This window comes from Canis lupus, chromosome 7, assembly GCF_048164855.1.
Source record: "Canis lupus baileyi chromosome 7, mCanLup2.hap1, whole genome shotgun sequence".
Lineage (NCBI taxonomy): Eukaryota > Metazoa > Chordata > Mammalia > Carnivora > Canidae > Canis > Canis lupus.
In genome coordinates this window covers 71,078,210-71,099,690 of record NC_132844.1, presented here as the reverse complement: position 1 = coordinate 71,099,690, position 21,481 = coordinate 71,078,210, and the positions used below count along the sequence as shown (strand labels likewise).

The 21,481-nt window shown below is 54.6% G+C and overlaps 1 protein-coding gene across 10 annotated transcripts in view; it reads right to left on the bottom strand.

Moving 5' to 3' along the window:
- The window catches only part of TNXB (tenascin XB), a 56,622-nt gene extending 35,169 nt beyond the window's left edge, over positions 1–21,453 (bottom strand). For 6 of the 10 annotated variants that reach the window (XM_072833609.1, XM_072833613.1, XM_072833614.1 and 3 more), the window contains exons 1-9: positions 21,313–21,453; positions 12,698–13,108; positions 10,478–12,310; positions 9,894–10,009; positions 5,244–5,400; positions 4,784–5,047; positions 3,269–4,024; positions 1,784–2,152; positions 437–730 (exon numbers count right to left, since the gene is read on the bottom strand). In XM_072833609.1, coding sequence (XP_072689710.1) covers positions 437–730; positions 1,784–2,152; positions 3,269–4,024; positions 4,784–5,047; positions 5,244–5,400; positions 9,894–10,009; positions 10,478–12,310; positions 12,698–13,097 — 4,189 coding nt within the window. In that variant the 5' untranslated portion in view covers positions 13,098–13,108; positions 21,313–21,453. The remainder of the gene's footprint in view (positions 1–436; positions 731–1,783; positions 2,153–3,268; positions 4,025–4,783; positions 5,048–5,243; positions 5,401–9,893; positions 10,010–10,477; positions 12,311–12,697; positions 13,109–21,312) is intronic. The other 4 variants (XM_072833610.1, XM_072833615.1, XM_072833616.1 and 1 more) reach the window with 4 other exon arrangements.
- Positions 21,454–21,481: the final 28 nt, after the last annotated feature.

The window sequence follows — 21,481 nt, the reverse complement described above, 5'->3', positions numbered from 1 at the left end:
TTGGCTCTTAACTCACTTCTCCAGCTAGCTTCTGCAACAGCCTCATTGTTATTGGTAAGATAAATATTAAATCATGTCATTCCCAGTTAAAACCCTTCAGACCGCCCCTCCCCCCAACCGCCCAGGGCCCTCAAATGAGCTCTAAGCTCCTCAGTCCTACACAGGCAAGCTCAGTCCCCTCAGCTGCCCTGATCTCCATCGTGAGGTAACAGATTCTCCTCCAGGGCCACATTGGCTCCTGCCTCTCCATGGCTCCCTCTGTTGGCACTGTCCTCCTCAACCTCTCTGCCGGACCCACCACTGTTTTCCCTTCTGGATTCATCTGAGGCCCCACTGCCTCCAGGAAGCCTTCCTGGTGTTCCCAAAGCACAGGGAAGACCCCCTTCAAGGTTGTGCAGGGGGCAGGGGCAGGGGTGTGTGTGACCATCTCACTCACAAATCTTGGCTTCAGCCACCAGGGGGCTGTGCCTCTTCTTGCCCAGGAGCCCATAGAGCAGGAATTTGTACTTGCGTCCCAGGTCCAGGTTGGTGATGAGGGCTGAGCGCTTGGACCCCTCCACAGGCACCACCTGGGGTCCGTTCCTGTCCTTGTACTGGATCACAAAGGAGTCGAACTCGCCCTCTGGGACTGTCCAGCGCAGGAGCAGGGAGCTAGAGGTCTGGTCAGTCACTGCTAGCTCACCCAGGCGTGGTGGGGCAGAAGTCTTCCCAGGCTTCGGCCCATCCCTGTCTGGAACGTGGGGGCGGAAGTTGAGCAGGTGGACTCAACCGTTACCTTTGTCCCTGGTCTCCTTCCCTCTCCTCAGCCGGCTGGGTCCCTCCTTCCTTGACAGCTCCCTCCCCCAGAGCCTCCACTTCCCCACCTCAAGCCTCTGTGAGCAGCCCTCCTCTGTTCTGGAGTGACAGCATTAGCCCTCCCCTTGTGCTAGTTTCCCCACCTCTCACAAAGGTCCCAGTCCCTCTCCACATCAAGACCACTGGGGGAGTTTCCAGTCATCCCTGGTTCTTCCGGAGTCAGAACCTCCTCCTTGCCACTCTGGAGCAGCTGAAGACTCCTCTGTCCACTTTTCTCTCCCTCTCCTCCCTCTCTTCTAGTGCTGAGCCTGACCTGGAGTGGCAGGGAGTATGCTACCCTAGTCATAAAGAGGGACCAGGAGGGAACATGAGAGCCAGGAAGTCCAGGCCCTGGGCTTCACTGACACCACAAACCTCACCTGTCTCTGAAGCCCTGATCCCTGTGGAGCTCCCTACCCTAAAGAACCTCCATCCCCAGCAGAAACTGGCTGCTGGGACCATGGAGCACAGCCTACTACAGGCCAGGCTCCCAGAATGGGGGCTGCTGTTCTAGGCTGCCCCCTGAGGGGGTGGTGGGGGCTATGGGGAAGGGAAGGGGGAGAGGGGGCTAAGGGTCAGTATCATCAGGGCTGAGGCCTTCCCATGCCTACCCTCAGAGATCTGTGAGTGACCAGGAACTGGGGAGGACACAGGACAAAGAACACTGTAAGTGGAAAGCCAGAGCCTACAGCCCCTCTCTTGACTCCCAGGCCCACCCTCTGACTTTTCTCTTCCCATCTCCCCCCTGCACCTCATCCTTATTCTGAGACTCCCTCCATTCCTCTTTCCCCTGAACCCTCAACTCCAACCTCCTCTCTCCTTGTTTGCTCTTACCACTCCAACCCAAACACCAGCCCAGCCCCACAATCCCCATGCCACCTCTAAAGCCCCAATGGCCCAGCCCCTCCCCATCCCCAGGACACTGATTGGAACAGAGTTCAGGATATACCCATAATGCCTTGGTAGATGAGAGGGGCAGAGGGCTCGCCCTCCGGGGGGACCCCACGCAGTGACAGCTCATAGGGGACTCCAGGAGGGGGCGAGGGCACCAGAGCCTGGCGGACATCCCCGGGCAGGAGCTCCTCATGTGGCCCTGGCCCCTCAGGCACCCGGAGGTGCAGCTGGAAGTGGGCAAACGTGTCAGGCTGAGCAGTCCAGGCGACACGGAGCTTCCCCGTCTTGTCTCTGCCCAGCACCCTCAACTCTCCTAGCTCCTGGGGGCGCTGCTGCAGTTCAGGGGCCCGGGCCCCTTGCGTTGTTGAAGGGCCTGAGGGAAGAGGCTCATCAGTGGCCCCCAAGAGGCCTGAGGGAGAGGACCCTGGGAAAGGGCAGGGTGAGAAAAACAGGAGAGTTGGGAATGAGAGCAAGAAAGGAAATCCAGCCCCCAGGTTCTGCCTTCTAGCCTCTAAGAGCCCACAGAGCCTCCCTCTTCTGCTTCCAAGTCCACTCCCTGGGCTACTGCATCCTCCCAACACCCCTGTCCACCACATTCCTGAACAGACAGGCCTGCAGGCAATAAATGAAAGAAAGAAAGCTGACCATCCCCCCCTCACAAGGCTCCTGTGGCCTCTAGCCCCCACAGACTTCCACGTCCCTCCCCAAGCACATGTCCCTGCCCACGGGGTGGTGGTCGTAGCTTCCATTAGTGCTGCAGTGAGAAGCCTGGAAGAAAGGAGGGGATGTGGTGTTAGGGAAGGCAGATGCAAGGGGAGAGTGGGTAGTGAGGAGAGAGGGAAAAGAGGGTGTGCGTGGGTACATCCAGCTCAGGTGGCATCTGGGCCCTAGGTGGGGAAGAACAGGTCCACATCCCTCCCCAGGGCAGCCCGAGAGCACCCCTTCCCTGGGCCTGGCATCATTCCTGTGGAAGAGATAAGCATGAAGTGAGCCAGGAGGTCTGGAAAGACAGCTCAAGAAGCAGTGGGTTCACCGCTCACAGACACAAGCTGCCTGATGACTTCAAGGCCAGCCCCACACTGTTCTGATGTGTCCCTTTGAGGTCCAGGCCAAATCGTGGAAAACTCTAACCACTGACCAGAGCCTTTGGCCACCCTCACCACAGTGAGTCAGAGTGGGGAAGTGATGGTTTCACTCTGGTGCCCCACTCCCACTGCTCCAGTGAGTTTCTGCAGGCCCGCCCCGTCCGTTCCCGGGATGGCAATCCGGGCAAGCGTCCCAGGAACCCTGAAGACCAGGTCTCGCCCTGGGTATCCCCCCTGAGGCTCCTGGGGTGGAGATGGCTTCTAGGCGCCCAGTAGGGCATGCTCTGCTGTGGGGTCCCCTGGAGTCTGGACCGGGCTTGAGGGCCCCGGGGTGTGGTGCGGGTGGGGTGGTGGTCCGAGCAGCGAGGCGGCCAGAGGAACTCTCCGATGGGGACTCCAGCGTCGGGCGAGGCTGGGCAGGGGATGGGTGCTCCCGCGGCCCCAGCGCATGCTACCTGTGGTGGTGACGAACGCGTAGGACGTGGAGGTCTGCCCTGCCCGCACCCCGTGGACCTCCACGTGGTAGGTGGCGCCGGGCGTGAGGTCGGGTAGGCTGACGGCGCGCGCGGTGCCCGGCACGGTCAGCTCCCCGCCGGGGCCCTCCGCGGGGGGCTGGGGCCGCCAGCGCAGCACCACGCGCTCGAAGTGGCCGCGGAGCCCGTCGAGGGACACGAGTAGCGCGCCGTCGGCGGAACTGCCCAGCACCTCGGGCTTGGGGTGGCGCGGCGCGGCCTCGCGGTCCACGCCCTCCGGCGAGAGGCCGTCGGTGCCGGGCTCGGAGGCCCCCTTCCAGGCGCCGGGGGCGGGGCTCGCGGCGGGGGCGGGGCGCCGGGCCGGGGGCGCGGGGGAGCCGGGGGGGGCGGCAGCCGCCCGACGCCGCTGCAGGTACTCGTGGACGCGGCGCGCCACCGACGCGTAGGTCTGGTTGGCCCGCAGCGGGTAGCCGTGAGCTCTCAGGTGGCGCTCCAGGTCTCGCACGCTGCCGCGGAACCGGCCCAGCTCGCCCGGCAGGTTGGCCCACGGCCGCCGAGGGGGCTGCGGCGGGCTGGGCCCGGGCCGAGGCTCCTCCTCCCCCTCCTCCTCCTCCGCTGGCCGCGAGGGCCGAGCGGGGCGCGCGGGGCGCGGGGGCCGCGGGGCGGGAGCCGGCCGGGGACGGGGCTGGGGGGGCGGGGCTGGGGGGCGCACCTCCGGGTAACTGTAGTGGCCTGGCGCTGCCGGGGGCAAAAGAGGGGGGAGGGGAGAGCCGGTCAGCGGCAGCCCCCTCCGTCGCGCCCCTCCCTCCGTCCCTCCCCCGGGCGCCGGGGGCCTCCGCCTGCGCCCCAGCCCCACCTGGAAAGAGAACAAGACCGAACAGTCAGTGTCCCAGGGGCCCCTCCCGCTCGCCCTCCAAGCCCGCCACTCCTGGTGCCCTAGAAAGGAAGAGAAGCCAGCAGGTGGGGCCCTGTGTCTGAAGGAGAGAAAGGGGAGGGGCAGGAGACAGTGTGAGCGTCCCTCCGTCCCTCCGTCACAGGAAAAGAAAATAAGTATCCATCTGTTTAGAGACCTTGAGGGTTAGTGGGAAATTACTGCTCTGAGACCTAACTCCCTCCAACCCCAATCCTAAAGTCAACAGGAATGCGGATCTGCCTGGTTCCAATCTTTGCAAGAGCGGACCACTGTGAGCTCAGGGCCGTCCTTGTGCCTGTTTCAAGCAGAATCTGCCCCACCTAGGTGGGTCAGAGGGCGTCTCTCGCGGGGGCAGGTCCTCCCGGAGTCGCACCTGCAGCCTCCCTAAAGGCCTCCAAGCACCCTAAGGCTCTGTCTCCCCACTGAGGCAGTTACAGAGCAAGTCCCCAGCAGGTGCTTTGGGACTACCACACAGCCTGCCAAGGTGCATTCAGAGGAGCCCGTGAATCCTAGATGGGGGCTCCCAAGGAAGCGGCTGCTGCACAAAGAAACTGGGCTCTTCTCTGACCCCTGGCCAGCCGTACCTGTGTTGGCCCTGACAGAAGCCGGGTAGCTTACTGCCCGGCCCCGCTCTGCCGTGACGGTCACGACATATTCCACGCCTGGCATCAGGTCAGTTAGCAGCGTCCCATCTGCCTCAGGAGGCACTTCCAGCCGCACCCTCTGGTTGCCAGCACTGACATAGGACACCACGAATCGGTCCACCTCAGCCTGGGGTCGCAGCCAGCTGAGCTCCAGTGTGGTTGGTGTCACAGCCACCACTCGGAGGTCTTGTGGGCCATCGATCACTAGCCAGGTTAGAAGAGGGATCAGGTGGGAGTTTGGTCCTTCAGTCCCCAGCTTTCCCTCTAAGAGGTCTGTCCCCACCCCACCCCTCTCTTCTGCCTTCCTGGGGCAGGGGGGATGGGGTGGGTGAAAGATTCCCTGCCATTCCTCTCAAATCTAAATCTCTACCAGGACCCTGCCCACGGCCCCAGCTCTCACTGGTGGTGATGGTCTTGGAGGCAGGAGGGCCCCAGCTAGTCCCTCGAAGAGCACGGACCGTGACCTGGTACTCCTGACCGGGAGCCAGTCCTCTCTGGTCATAGGTTGAGGCAGAGCTGGGTACCCGAGCTGTGAATGGGGGGCTCACCCCCTCGGTCTGCAAGAAAGAGAGCACCAAGGGGATCAGGGCTGGCACTCTCACTGCTGCTGTTCAATCTCCCTTATCGCTTCTTTCTCCAGTTCCATGCACAGTCAACATGGAACTGTGTAGAACTTGGTCCTGCACAGCTGGGGAACATGGGTGTTAGCCGCAAACACATCTAAAATGGGTAGAGTGTCCCAGGTGCTGTTCAAGGCAACTTACATATATGAACTCACTTAATCCTCCTAAGACCCTTATGAGGGAGGTCATGTTATTCCCATTGGACAGATGAAGAAACTGAAGTACAAAAGGATTATGTAGGGCAGCCCCAGTGGCGCAGCTGTTTGGCGCCACCTGCAGCCCAAGGTGTGATCCTGGAAACCAGGGATTGAGTCCCACATCGGGCTCCCTGCATGGAGCCTGCTTCTCCCTCTGCCTGTGTCTCTGCCTCTCTCTGTGTCTCTCATGAATGAATAAATAAAATCTTTAAAAAATAAAAATTAAAAAAACAAAAAACAAAAGGATTATGTATCTTGCCCAAGGTCACCAACACCAAGAAAGTGGCGGGGAATCCAACCCAGGCAGTGTGACCTCACAGCCACCTCTCACAGGGCCTACCTTTTTAGCCGGTCCTCAGGTGTCTGCCAAAATCTACCCAACATACCCAGGATTCTCCCTCTGGCTTCCCCAGGCAACCCTGCCTACCTGGGTGCGAGGGAGCTTCTCCCAAGCTCACTCCTGTCATAAGAGAGGAAGTAACTGAGGGATGCACCTTTCAAACCTCACTTCCTCCTTACAGCATCTGCCCTGGCCCAAGCCTGCCCACAGACACCTGCTCCTGGTTGGGCAACATGGCTGTGACCCTTGTCATGATATTTCCCTGTAGGTGCTTCCCTTGTCTCCTGGGCAGGATTATAGGCCCCTCAAAGACAAAGCCTACCTGCTCTAAGTCTCACAAATATGATTCCCAATTTCATACCTGGCAGTATGCTGGGTATGATGAAAAGATGGTCTCCTGTCCTCACCTTGTGTTCTAGTAGCTAAATGTATGGCCACATCTTACCCTACCCAAATTGGATCCCTACCCAAATCTGTGGTTGGATCCCTACCCAAATCTGTGTCATACATGCCTGTGAACAAACAACCTCCCTCCAAGTGCACCTGGAAGGTGTTATGAGTATCTGTGGTGACCCCACAGGAAATATGCCAGCCTCTGCTCCAGGCAGCGTCTCCTTGGAGGGCCAGCTACTGGGGAAACGGGAGGAATGGACATCTGTAAGCAGCCTAACTGCCCCAAAATTCACTGGGCTGTCGAGCTGGGGCAGCTAATAAGGACGCTCTGTTCTGCTTAGCTATGTTGGCTGTGATGGGGACACCTCCATTCAGCCAAGTAGGACTGGAAATTTCAAAAGGTACTCTCCTAAACCAAGAAAATTGTGGGGAAATCAACACAGTAAATACCAAAGTATAAAACCAGATGAGAGGCCATGTAGAGATTTCTGGGTTGAGGATGAAATGAAGCTTTGTCAGTTTTGTTGGCTGAAAAGTTTTCCTGGGCACACAGGTCCCCTGTTCTCCTATTCACCCTGCCCTAGGATACCCCAGCCTAGGAACCCTTGGGTGGGCATCCACTGAAGGCCTGTAAAGTCCTCATCCTTGCCAGAACTTTCTCTCTCTTTGTTCCCCCAATCCAACACATATACACACCCTCAACCCCCACCACACCCCCAGGCCACACAACCCCTGGGTGCTCCTTGATGATGTCTGGTCCTTTCAGTGAAAGCACATCTTGATTTCTCTTCTCTCTTCAGACCACCTACATGAGCCTTGTAGACACCTCTTAGTGCCTCCTAAGATCCACTGGGCACTAGTCCCCTTAAAGTCCCACTATCCGTCCAATGGACATCTCTCATCTGTCTGGTCTGAGGCAGGCTCTCTAGGCAGATGCTGGCTGCTAGGCTTCAGAATACACCTGGACAAAGAATGCCTGACCCTCCTCTTCCAGGGCTCACCTCCCTCAGTTACCTTTTGCTTCCTCTCACATTCAGAGAGGTACTGGCCTCTTGAGCAAAATGACAACATTCCTTAAGTTAGTGGTCCTCAGGCTTGGAATGTAGCAGAATCACCTGGAGTGCTTGTTACAATGCAGGTCACTGGGCTCCAGCCCCAGAGCTCCTAATTCAGTAGATCTGGGGCTGCAGTCTGACGTTCTGCATGTGTACCAAGCTTCCAGGTGATGTTCCTGCTGCAGGTCCAAGAAATATGCTTTGAGAACCACTGAGTCAGAGTACTGATGCCACGTATGCAGGAAGAAGGAGGAAAGTTCCTCTTCTGTGTTCTGAAGATCATTCCAGTGACTAGGTGTGTCCCTTTGCCAGGAACAGCAAATGGCTGGGCTTTGAGACAGAAGTGCTTCTGGAAAAGGGAAGGAGGTAAGGTGGAGATAGGCCTCTAAGAAGATGGCAGCACCAGAGGATAGCTGGCTACCAATACACTCTGTGCCAATAGAAATGGATAGAGAGCGCTGGCCAGGACAAGAGGCGCCACTCCAGGGGCTAGCCACAGAAAGCTTAGAAAGCAATCAGAGGGCCAGTAGCACAGGCTAATGTGTAGTCCAAGAGAGGTGTCTGGGGACCAATTTCATAGGAGCATTTTCCACACCCAGGTTCAAAGAGATGAGCTGAACCAGGTGCAGGCCAGCTTGACCCCACCTGGCCCCATGGTGAGGGAGGAAGCCTAGAGCTTCAGCTGGGAAGACGCACTTCTTGAAAACACCCAAGGATGGATTATTTACTAAGAGCAGAGAACAATGCTACCCTGCAAGCTCTTTCTATCTTGAGTGCTTATTTTAATTCTTTTTCCCTGAAGTTTCTTAGGACAGTTCCTTTTAAAAGTCCCATCCTCTCAAGATCAGAACTATGTCAATAATATACACATAGGAAAAGAGAGTGGGAAAAACACTTAAAAATGTTAACAGTGCTTGTTTTAGTGTGAAGCAGCCAAGAATTATTTGTTTTTTTCTCTAGTTGCCAAATTCTTGTCTTGTGATTAAACTCCTTTTATGACAAAAAACAAAAATGTTTTTAACAGAAGAAAAAAATCCAAGCCAAGCTATATTGGTGCACTGCAAAGGAGGGATTTCTGCCTCTGCTTCTACCAGACAGTGAGGAGAGACAGAGCATGGCTGGGGTCTGGTGTCATAAGAAGACTTAGAATGCCCAGACCAATGAGGGCAGGGATGAGAGCCAGCACCTCTGAGCTGTCTCTTCTGTCCTAGCCCCTTCCTAGGGTTTAGTCCCCAGGAGTTATTTATTCTTCCAGAGTTTTGGAGATTAGGGTAAATGGCCTATTCACCCATGTCATTTCTTGGAAGATGCAGGAAAACATGAGTTAAACAGTAGAGGTCTCAAACTATTTGGAGCTGGGAGGCCAAACATGTCATAAAAGGCCAATCTGCATAAAAGGGGGTCTCTAATGAGAGGCCACAAGGCTTTGTCCTTCAGGTGCCCCCAAATATTTTAAGAGTGAGACAGATACAATGCTTTGCAGTGCACTGATGACACAGAGGCGGGAGAACAAGTTCACAGACTCAAATCATTGCAACAGCCTAGACAGCTTGGCCCAAACCAAAAAAGATAACACTAAACAGAGCCACATGCAAAAATGTACTATATTTAGACTAAAAAAGTGCATATAGTTGAATGTCATCTTTTTTCCCTTCTTTTTATCTCCTTTCCCTTTCTCTTGTTTATATTTTCTTGTTTCTATATTGAGCCTACATGACTTTTATAATAAAAGTTACTTTAAAAACAAATATGATCAAAACAGCTGCCAGTTTTTGTGACCACAGTTAATATACATCAATCCTGAGAAAAATGCCAGTGTTTTTAGAGTTAGCCAGAACGACTGGACCCCTCCTGCTCCCACATTTTGGGGGCAAATACAAAAAGCACAAGGCATTAGAGGAGGGAATCCAGGAAGAATTGGGAGAACAAAGTCTTAGGGAAAAGGAGTGAAGAAACCAGGGGGTTTGCCCTGGAGAGAATGGAGAGAGCAGTCTTGGAGGTTGAAGTCTCCAAATGGAGAATGGAGGTTGAAGTCTCCAAATACCTGAAAGCCTGTGGTGGAGGAAAAGCAAAGACAACATTCTGACAATGGTGGAGGCCCAGCTAGGGCCAATGGATGGATGTACAATGGGGGATGTACAATGGGGCAGATTTAGACTCAGCAACAACAGAAAGAACTACCAATGATTACCAACAATGGACTGCACAGCCTCAAGAAGTCCTGAGCTCATTGTCACCAGACGTAGTTCCACTGCAGTGAACTGATGCTGCGAAGGCCTTCTGGACCCAGTGTGGAGTAGGATGAGAAGGTCTTTATAGCAGCTTCAGGAACCTACCCAATCTAGACTCAACCACTGACCACCTAGAACTTCCTGACTGAGGTGAGCACTCCCTCTCCTGAATCCTGCCCACTCAACCTCCTCCTGCAAGCTTGGCTCTCACCGTGGGAATGAACTGAATTTCATAGGCATCCACAGTGTCAGGAGCCCGGGTCCACTCTGTCCGAACCGTCGTTTCCTCCAAGAGGTGCATCCTCATGCCCTCAATGGCTGGCACCTCTGCCCAGGAGAATGAGATACGGAAAGATGGTTAGCCCAAGGCAGTCCCCTACCCCCTACCCCTATCATCAAAGATCCCTGTACTCAGGGCCACACCAAAAGATCGATCCAGTTCCTGCTCCTCTCTGGAGGTGGGGCAAAACTGGCAGAGGCCTGCACAAGCCCTGGGATCTCCTTCGCGCCCCCCCCCCCATCTCCAAAAACAAAGATTCCCCTAAAAGCAACTCGAAGAGCCCCAACATGCTCATCAGACATCTGAAAGCAGGTCCTGCCTGCAGGCATGCCCCTGTGGCTCTGCTGCCCCTGGTGACACTGGCTCTCTGGCTCCTATGACTGCCTTCCACCCTAATAGTTGACCTCCTTTACTCTTCCTCCAGGTCCCTGGGCCACTGCCACAGGCTCAGGCCTTCCCCCTGGTTCTGGTTCCCAGTCCCTGCCCCAGCATATTGGGGAAGGCGGCATACTCACCTTCCCCACAGTCTTCCCCGGCATAGCCATCTTGACAGACACAGCTGCCCTCACGACACTCTCCTCTGCCACCGCAGTCCCCAGGGCACACCTGAATGGCACAGTCCGGTCCTCGAAAGCCCTCGACGCACACACACTGCCCGGTGCGGCACAGCTCCCGGGGCCCGCAGCCCCCAGGGCAGGCGCTGGCGGGGGGCTCTTCCTGCCCACAGTCCGGGCCGCTATAGCCCACGTGGCACATGCACACTCCCTGCACACAGCGCCCGCGGCCCCGGCAGTCGGCGGGGCAGGTGCGGGTGGCACAGGAGGGGCCAGTGTAGCCTGGGTCGCAGATGCAGCGCCCATCCTCACAGCGGCCCCGCTGGTGGCAGTTGGAGGGGCAGGTACGGAGGCCGCAGTCCTCGCCTGCGTAGCCCTCCCAACAGGTGCACACACCGTCCTGGCACACGCCTTGCTGGCTACAGTCGCGCGGGCACCGCCTTACGCTGCAGTCCTCGCCCGAGTAGCCATCGTCGCACACGCAGCGCCCGTCCAGGCACTGGCCGCGGCCGTGGCAACCACCCGGGCAGCTGCGCGCGCCACAGTCCGCTCCCTCGTAGCCCGCGTTGCACACGCACACGCCATCCTCGCAGCGGCCGCTCCCGCGGCAGTCCCCAGGGCACCGACGACTTCCGCAGTCCTCGCCCGCGAAGCCAGGGTTGCACACACAGCGGCCGTCCACGCAGCGCCCGCGGCCCCGGCAATCGCCAGGGCAGGCGCGCGTGCCGCAGTCCCGGCCCGTGTACCCGGGCCAGCACACGCAGCGGCCATTGTCGCAGCGGCCCCGGCCGCGACAGTCCCCGGGACAGCTGCGCACGCCGCAGTCCTCGCCGCTGTAGCCCGCGTGGCACACGCACACGCCGTTCTCGCAGCGCCCGCGGCCCCGGCAGTCGCGGGGGCAGGCGCGCGCGCCGCAGTCGGGCCCCGTGTACCCGGGCCAGCACACGCAGCGGCCGTCCTCGCAGCGGCCCCTTTGGTTGCAGTCCCCCGGGCAGCTGCGCACGCCGCAGTCGTCCCCGCTGTAGCCCGCGTCGCAGATGCACTCGCCGTCCTCGCAGCGCCCGCGGCCCCGGCAGTCTCGGGGACACGTCCGGGCGCCGCAGTCCTCGCCCGCGTAGCCGGGCCAGCACACACAGCGGCCGTCCACGCAGCGACCGCCCTCGCCGCAGTCCCACGGGCAGCTCCGCGAGCCGCAGTCGTCGCCAGCGTAGCCGGGGTCGCACACGCAGCGCCCGTCCTCGCAGCGTCCCCTCTGGCTGCAGCCCCGGGGGCAGCTGCGCTTCCCACAGTCGTCGCCAGCGTAGCCGGGGTCGCACACGCAGCGCCCGTCCTCGCAGCGTCCCCTCTGGCTGCAGCCCCGGGGGCAGCTGCGCTTCCCACAGTCGTCGCCAGCGTAGCCGGGGTCGCACACGCAGCGCCCGTCCTCGCAGCGTCCCCTCTGGCTGCAGCCCCCGGGGCAGGAGCGCAGGCTGCAGTCGTCGCCCCAGAAGCCGGCCCGGCACACGCACACACCCTGCACGCAGCGCCCACGGCCGTTGCAGTCCCCGGGGCAGGAGGGCCAGCCACAGCTGGGGCCGCTGTAACCGGGGAAGCATACGCAGCGCCCCCGGACACAGCGACCCTGATCGTTGCAGTCATCTGGGCAGGACCCAGAGGCTGAGGGTGGGGAGGATGGCATAGGGCCTGTGGGGTCTGAACAGGTGGGCCCACCCCAGCCTGGCTCACAGGAGCAGGCACAGCGGCTCAGGTCAAACACGCCATGGAGACTGCAGAGAGTGCGAACATCTGTCTGGCCTGGAGTAAGAGGGAGAGGCAGGCCTCAGTGTCTCTGGGGAAAGAGACCAAGCCCATACAGTGCTCTCCTAAGTCAGCCCCTCCAGCAGGGCCAGGCTCACTTCATAAGGTTGTCTTTGTTTCCAGGTACTACTACTGGTGGATACCTGTGGCCTTCCAAAGCCCTAGCATATGCGTGGGGACAGGGGAGGGAAGTGCTAACATCTCTAGCCTGGTGGATTCTCTGAGTTGTGCCCTGGGCTGTACTCAGTACCCCTAATGGGGAAGAAGGGGTGCCTTCTTCTAATTCCTACCAAGCTCCTTTATGGACTAGTGATACCCACAGAACCCTGACTGACTTCCCCACTTCCTCTTTTCCTGTGCCCTCTCCCATGATCACCTGCTCACCTGTGCCTGCCTGGGCCGAGGCAGGACAACATCCCCCAGTGCACTGCTCCTTGAGCCCCTTCACCAGCTCCTCCAGGATCTCTAGCCGGACCTTCAGGGCCTGCACCTCTGAAGCAGAGACTGGGGGCTCTGTGCCCGGGGGACAACCACAGCCAGTTGAAGGGGGCAGGTTGATGCGGTGGGTGAAAACCACCTGCTTCTCCCCTCCTTCCACAGTGTGCTCATAAAGCTGAGAAGAGGGGCTTCCCCCTATGGACTCCACTGTGCGGCCTCCCGGCCGGGGAGGAGGACGTGGAGCTGGGAGAGTCACATTGGACCGTGGAGCGAAAGGGCCTGCTCTGACTGTGCCCAGCAGTACCAAGAGGCCCAGTCTGGAGATTAGGAACAACTGGGCTGGCATCACTCAGGAGGCTGCAGGGAGAGATGGCACATGTGAGCAACTTCACAGAGAAGAAGGCAAGATTGCTCCCCACCGCCCCTGATACACACACCCACAGTCCCAACACCTACAACTAATCTACCAGCTCACATGCATGTGAAACTCCACCTTCAGCCCAACACTAACGGAGACCCTCCTTGGGCAGATTTGGTCTCTACCTTGCTTTCTGACGTCATTTGATTACCCAGCTCCCTGCACTTACCACTTTTTTTCTTTACCGTTCCACCTACACCTGTCTTATGTTTGTTTTACAGATACTACAAGCTTTCATTACTTTAAGGTCTTTTTAGCTGTATGTTCTTTCTGTCTGGGATGCTGGCTCCTTCATCTCACATGTCATGCATCCCAGAAGACCTTCCCTGGTGCCAGGTCAGGATGGTCTTCTGTTACTCTCATTGCAGTATCCTGCCTATGTTCTTCATGGCATTTACTGCTGCCTGAATCACCTGTTGGTGTGGGTACTTGTCTGTTATCTTTCTCCCATGACTAAAATGGGAACTCCATGAGAATAGGGACCCTGTCTGTCCTGGCACTGCCATACACCTGTGTCTGACATGTGGGGGCTACTCAACACATTCACGTCGAGTGAATTAGCGAATGAGTATATAAGGCCAATCCTACAAGCACCTGGAACCCAATTCCTACTGTCTTTTTTGATGAAGATTATCCTCTCTCTCCCTTTTATTCATTTCCTCACTCTTCACTAAATCTCTCCTGTCAGCTTTTATAAGACCTCAAATATCTCCTGTTGTTTAAAAGAATCCTTCTGGGATCCCTGGGTGGCGCAGCGGTTTGGCGCCTGCCTTTGGCCCAGGGCGCAATCCTGGAGACCCGGGATCGAATCCCACATCGGGCTCCCGGTGCATGGAGCCTGCTTCTCCCTCTGCCTGTGTCTCTGCCTCTCTCTCTCTCTGTGACTATCATAAATAAATAAAAATTAAAAAAATAAAAAATAAAAAAAATAAAAGAATCCTTCTCCCTCAGTACTTATATTACCAAATATCAAAACTTATTAGGTGCAAAGATAGATAGATAGAACAGAGTAGTGTCCAGATACAGACCCACATGTATGTGGTCACTGGGTAAATTACAATGGTGGCACTGCAGTTAAAAAGAAAATGGATGCTCTTTTTGATAAATGAGAAAATATCCAAAATTTATCTCCACCTTATGTCCACATACAGAAATTAATTTGAAGTGAATCTATTGGACATAATTATGAAAGGCAAAGCAATACCTTTCAGAACAATATTGTATAGAAGAAAAATAGGAGAAAATCTTTACAACCTTAGAGTAAGCAAAGATTTCATAAAACCTAACCACGTAAAATTTATTTTTTTAAAGATCTCATTTATTTATTCATGAGAGACACAGAGAGAGGGGCGGAGACATAGGCTGAGGGAGAAACAGGCATCCTGCAAGGAGCCCAATGCAGGACTTGATCCTGGACCCAAGGATCACGCCCTGAGCTGAAAGCAGACACTTAACTGCTGAGCCACCCAGGCGTCCCTAACCACATAAAATCTAATCATAAAAAGTTTCACACAAAACTTAACCATAAAAAAGAGACAGACACATTAGGACTTCTGGTCACCCAGAGACACTATCTAGAGAATAAGAATAGAAACCAGACACTAGGATAAAATATATGAGAAATGCCGAGATGTTGCTGGGGAGGGAGAAAGATAAAGATAGGTGTTGATTGAGAGTGTGAGAGAGGATTAAAATTTAAATAAGGGATCCCTGGGTGGCGCAGCGGTTTGGCGCCTGCCTTTGGCCCAGGGCGCGATCCTGGAGACCCGGGATCAAATCCCACATCGGGCTCCTGGTGCATGGAGCCTGCTTCTCCCTCCGCCTATGTCTCTGCCTCTCTCTTTCTCTCTCTGTGACTATCATAAATAAATAAAAATTAAAAAAAAAATAAAATTTAAATAAGAACCCCTGCAAAACAAAAACAAAAGACGCAGGCAACCCAGTGTTTTAAAATGACTAAAGTCTTAAACAGGTACTCTAGAAAAAATATATCCCAAAAGGCCAATAAACATATGGAAAATAAATACATATATAAGTATAACAAAACCAGTAATCCGGGAAATGCAAGTTAAAACTACAACAAGGTGCCATTATATAGCCATCAGAATGGTTAAAATTAAAGGGATTGTCATTGCTTGATTATGGCAAGAATGTGAAGCACCTAGAACTCCTATCAACTACAAGCAAGAGCATAAGTTAGTGCAACCACTTTGGAAAACTGTTATGCAGTATCTACAAAGACATATAGCCTACAACTCAGCAAGTCCACTGCTTGGTAAATATCCAACCGAAATGACTGCATATATCCTCCAAAGGATATGTACAAGAAAGTTCATGAGATTTTTTTTCATATTAGCCAAATGAAACAAGTGTCCATTAATAGTGGAACAGACAAACAAATTGTGGCACAATCATACAATGAAACACTACCCAGCAATGAAACCACCTTCTTGCTACACGGAACAATATAGACAATTTCACACACATAATGCTAGCAAAAGAAACCAGACACAAAAGGAGAATGCTGTGGATGATGCTATTTTACATGAAGCTCAAAAACTGGCAGAGTTAATCTTCACTATTAGAAGATAAATAGGAAAGGCGCCTGGGTGACTCAGTAGGTTAAGAGTTCGGCTCAGGTCATGATCCCAGCGTCCTGGGATGGAGCCCTGCATCAGGCTCCCTGCTCAGTGGAGAGTCTGCTTGTCCCTCTTCCTCTGCCTCCCTCTTGTGCTCTCTCTCTCCGCTCCCCGCCCCAAATAAATAAATAAATAAAATATTTTATTTTTATTTTTATTTATTTATGATAGTCACACAGAGAGAGAGAGAGAGGCAGAGACATAGGCAGAGGGAGAAGTAGGCTCCATGCACCGGGAGCCCGACGTGGGATTCGATCCCGGGTCTCCAGGATCGCGCCCTGGGCCAAAGGCAGGCGCTAAACCACTGCGCCATCCAGGGATCCCAATAAATAAAATCTTAAAAAAAAAAAAAGAAGATAAGATTACTGGAAATATTTTGTACTTTGATCTGGGTGGTGGTTAAACAGATGAATACATATTCAAAAATTTACTGAACTATACACTTTAGGTTTGTGCATTTCACAATATGAAAGTTAAACAACAAAACAACAACAGGGTGCTTGGGTGGCTCAGTCAGTTAGGCATCCAACTTCTGATTTCAGCTCGGGTCATGAGATCAAGCCCCACTTCGGGTCTGCTGGAGAGTCTCTCTCTCTCCCTCCACCCCTCCCTCCCCCTCACACTTACACACTTGTGTGTGCTCTCTCTAAACAACAACAGCAACCACAACTAAAACCTTCCCCAATCTCATACTCCTTCCAACCAGCACATATTTCCCTCCTCTACTTCATGGCTTCAGTTGTCAAAAGATTTATAACTGTACTTGCTATTTCCACTCGCCATATTCCATGTACACCTCAGTGCACTCCCATCTGGTTTCCCCACTTCCTTTCAACCTATCAAACAGCTTTCCCTAAGATCTCCCAAAGACTCAGTGTCACAAAATCTGAGAGACATTTATTTTCCTCTTACTTGACTTGTCTCAAAAGTCATTGGACACACTGTTGACCACATCTTCCATTTTAAAACATTCTATATCTGTGCTGTCAATACAGTAGCCAGGAAAGCCATGTGGCTCTTGAACACTTGAAATGTGTCTAGAGTAACTGAAGAACTGAATTTTACTCAGTACATTTGAAAAGTGCCCCACGTGATTGTAATGTACAGCTAAACTTGAGACCTACTTCTCTAGTCACTCACCTAGGTACTTTCACCCAGACCCAGGATTTTAATTTCCAAACTATACCCCAATTTATAAACTAGCCCAGTCATCTCCTCTGGACTCCAAGCAATATATCCAACTTGGTGTCTCTTCTTGGGCACCTCAGATTCAACGTGTCTGAAACTGAACTCATGGTCACCTTTCCTGTACCCCGTCCCCTCTCCACTGTGTTCTCTGCTTCTGCTCACGGCCCCACCATTCATCCAGCACTACAACCTAGAAACCTAACCCCCATCAACATCACCATATTTTGTCATTTTTGCCCTTACTTTCATAAACATCTCTTTAATTTGCCTACTCCTCTCCCTCTTACCATTGTTAGAGTTCAAGGCATCATCTACCTTTTGCTTGACAACTGCATTTGCCTCCTAGGTGGTCCTCCTGCTTCCACTCTTGCCCCCTACAATCTCACAAAGACAACTAGGATGTTCCATCCCCTAAAAGCTCTCCAGTGTCTCCCTTCAATCATTGACAAACAGCCCCGCCTCATCTGGCCCCTGCTAGTCTCTCCCACTCCATCTCCCATAACACTTCCCTCTCTCTCTCTACTCCAGTCCCATTGACCTTACATCCCTCACACCCTTCCCAACCCCAGACTTTTGTATATGGTGCTCCCTCCGTGTGAAATGCTCTTCCCTTTCCTTGTGGCCTCCTTATCCCTTATATCTCAGCCCCATGTTGCCTCCTCAGGGAATTTTTCCTGCCCAGGTCCCCCTAACATGTGATATCAAAGAGCCATGTAACTCCCACTTGTAGCATGTATAACAAGCAGGTCCATGAAGGCAGGCATGGCACCCAATTTTTCCCCTGGCTGTTGTATCCTTGCATCTTGCACATATTAGATGCATCACAAATATTGACATATGAATGAATGAAAAGTTCAATTTAAGCTGAGGACTAGCATCGGGGGCTGGAACCAATGACAGGACCAAGGTCAGGGCTAGGACCACGGACAATGTCTGGGACAGAAAGCTGGGCAGCAACAGCAGCCCAGGCCAAAGCTGGGCTAGAGAGAGGGCCAGGTGTGGATCCTGGCAGGGCCAGATAGTACAAGCACTTTGGAAGACCTTAGCAGAATCTACAAACTACCAGAGCTATATGCTGACCCTCTGATCCCCCAGCTCCACCCCCAGGAATACACCCACCAGAGCAGTACCAGGCATAATGGCCCCAAACTGGGAGCTACCCAAATATCCCACATTGGTAGAATGGATTAAATAAGGTGTGATTTATTCATACAGTGAAATAAAATTAAGCAATGGGAACAAACCACAACTATATGCAGTAACACGGACGGATCTCCCCAATAGAAGAAGCCAAACACAAAAGAGAACACACTGTAAAGTTCTGTTTATATGAAGTCTGAGGAGAGATAACATTAATCTGTGGTGTTACATGTCAGAAGTGTGGTGCTCCTGGAGGAGCAGTAACCAGAGGGACATGGCAGGGAAATTCTAAGGTGCTAAGAATAGCCTTTTCCTTGATCTGGGTGCTGGTGCCCAGTTGTGTTTGTGGAACCCATTGAGGCATGGATTGGGGAACAAAGGGAAACCAGGGCTGGAGAGGCATTCAGGGTGAGCCAGGACATGGGTCTGTGGTAAGCAACAGAATGTGGAAGGGTCAGTGCAGGTGAAGGGTTAAGGAGAGGTGTGGGCAAGCGCCCAGCTCTTTGCGACCAGAGAGGGTGGAGAGAGGAGGGCAGGGTGAGTGTGGAAACACTGACTGGTGAGAAGGGAAGAGACAGTGCCTAACACACACACACACACACACACACACACAGTTTCCTGTGTTTCTTAAACTTCTCTTCTGAGTCCAGGAAAAAAGGAGTTTCAGGGCTACCAGTCATCACACCTTGCCACCAGCCCAGGAGAGACTGAAGAAAAGCTGGACAAGAGGGAAAGAGCATTTCCACACTAAGACGCTGGAGAAGCCCAGGCAGAGAGGCCTGGCAGGCAGACAGCAGCCCTCCCCTGGGCCCCTCATCCCTCTGTCAGCTTGAAGTGTAGCCCAAGGTATGAGGTGGGCTCCGACCTACCCTCAAATCCTGTCACTCTGTGTCTAAGGCCATGCCAACCAAGGGGTGCATGTATACATACAAATATGCCCGAGTGTGCACGCATCCACAAATACAAATATGAACACACTTGTACACAGATACACATATCCATCCAAATAAGCCTGCATCTTTACAGGCACACACACACAATCTCCTCTTCATGGTTCCTCCACTTGCATTCACTGGGTGATACCTAAGCAAGCCGATTTCTCACTGGCTCAGGGGGCAGCTGTGTGAGTCAGAGAACATAGCTGGAGTGAGGGGAACCAAACAGAAGGCTCTTCTCCAGAGGGAAGCAGAGGATGCCTGGTGTCCCACAGCTCTCGCGGTCTTTGCGAGTGGTCCAGTAACCCTCCCCACCATTGGATCCAGGATCTTTCCTGGGGTTGGTGGGGAGGGGGAGAGAGTCTCTGCAGTAGCAAGTGAGAAGCTGGAAAGTAGTGAGGCAGGTCTGAGAGGAGAGGAGTAGCCTCCACCCCACGGATCAAGACCCAGAGCCTCCTTCTCCATCCCCTCTCCTGCCCTGTCATGGCCACCCCTCCAGCTCCTCACTTCCAACTCTTGGAAGACTTCCCCTCTTCTCTCGGCACCAGAAGAGGAAAGAACTCAGGTGTCTCTTGCATTTCCCCCTCATTGTCACCACTACCACTGTGTCTGAGGCTCTCTTCTGCAGTGGGGAGGGGGCATGCGGCCTCAGCCTCTTGGCGTCCTCCCCATAGTGGAGGGCTGGCAGAGGTGGGGGCAACAGCCCAAGCTGTGACTCAGCCTGTCTGACATTCATGCTGTGGCCAACTTTGACACTTGGCTCATCAGGGACTGCTGGTCCCAAGAGGTGTGGAGACAGGCGGGCTTCCATGAGGGATGCTCCAGAGATGGGGCATCTGGGCCCCACCCTGTGTCTCCCTCTACCGCTAGTGCCACAGGAGGGGGGAAAATAGGAGTCCAGGGGCATGAGAGGAAGGAAGGAGGGGAGGGGGTTCTAAATACTGGGTTGGAACCCAGAGGTAAGGAGGCCCCAGGGAGGGGAGATCTGGGGGATCCAGAGGCCCCTTATTCTGGGGAGCTAGTGGGCCAGAGGAATAGAAAGGATTTTCCAGCCCTCTGGTGGGAAAGAGGAAGGAGGCAATGAGAGACAGGAAGGCAGGTTCTGGTCCTGTCCTGAGTGACCAGGACTCCAGGGGAATGGAGTCTGAGGAACTGAGGTGCCAGGTCCCCAAGAGAGTGGGGGCAGGGAGGGGGGGGAGGGAGAGGGGAGGGAGCCGGGGATTCGGGAAGTGGGCAGGACTGGAAGCAGACAGCCAGCAGCTGCGGTGTTTCCGACTTGCTTCCCAGTAGTTCCTCTCAGTTCCATTTCCAGTTGTTTCCAAGCCATCAAATTCTTTCCAGGCAAGATAAGGGGTGCGCCCACCCCACCCAGGGCGTGTCACGTGTAGTGGGTGGGGAGAGGCTCAGACGGGCAGAGCAGGGAGAGCCTAGAAGGGGGACGGGAGGAAGCCTGAGCCCCTGCGCCCCTGGAGGTATCTGTCCATCAGCCCAACCGTGAGTCATGGGTGCAGAGCTCCTGGCCAAGAACAAGCTTTAGGATCCTCTCTGCAGGCTCTGTGCCCTTCCCAGACCTGGGAATCCTGACTCTGCTCCATTTCAACATTTCTTTTTTTTTTTTTTATGATAGTCACAGAGAGAGAGAGAGAGAGAGAGAGAGGCAGAGACACAGGCGGAGGGAGAAGCAGGCTCCATGCCGGGAGCCCGACGTGGGATTCGATCCCGGGTCTCCAGGATCGTGCCCTGGGCCAAAGGCAGGCGCCAAGCCGCTGCGCCACCCAGGGATCCCCATATCAACATTTCTTAAAGGCTTAAGACCCCTGGACCTCCCTCTCAGACCCTGCAACCCACATGCTGAGAGACTGCCTCTGGCACCTTCCTGGAGCTCCAGCTCCAGCCGCTTGGATCAGAGCACTTGGGGTTTCATCAACACTTTCCTCCTGAGGTTCAGCTGGCCACTAACTAGCTCAGCCTCTAGTCCCTGGTTTTCCTCTGGCCAACCACCTCTGAGTCCGCACACCCACCCCCCAAACACACATACACTGACCCATCCTCCAGACATACCCTCCATGGGGAGTCTAGTCCCCAGTGCAACCTCCCATTTCCTCTGTCCTAGCACAAAGTCTCTGCTCTGCCAGGCTCTCCTGAGAGCTCTCGGGCTACACCTCCGCCTGGGGTGTAGGGAAGGGATAGAACCACCACTCCCAGCTCTTCCCTTGTTTTCCCGAGAGCTCTGTTCCTTACCTGGGCAACAAGCTGTTGCAGTGCCTCTGCACCTGCTTGGTCTCTGACCTTGGGAGGGGAGCTCTCAAGACAGGGCAGGGCTACCGTGCCTTGGCAGCTCCGAGCTCCCCGAGGTCCCCTTGCTTGTTTCCTGCAGTAGGGTCTCACTGAGCTGAGACCCAACTGCAGA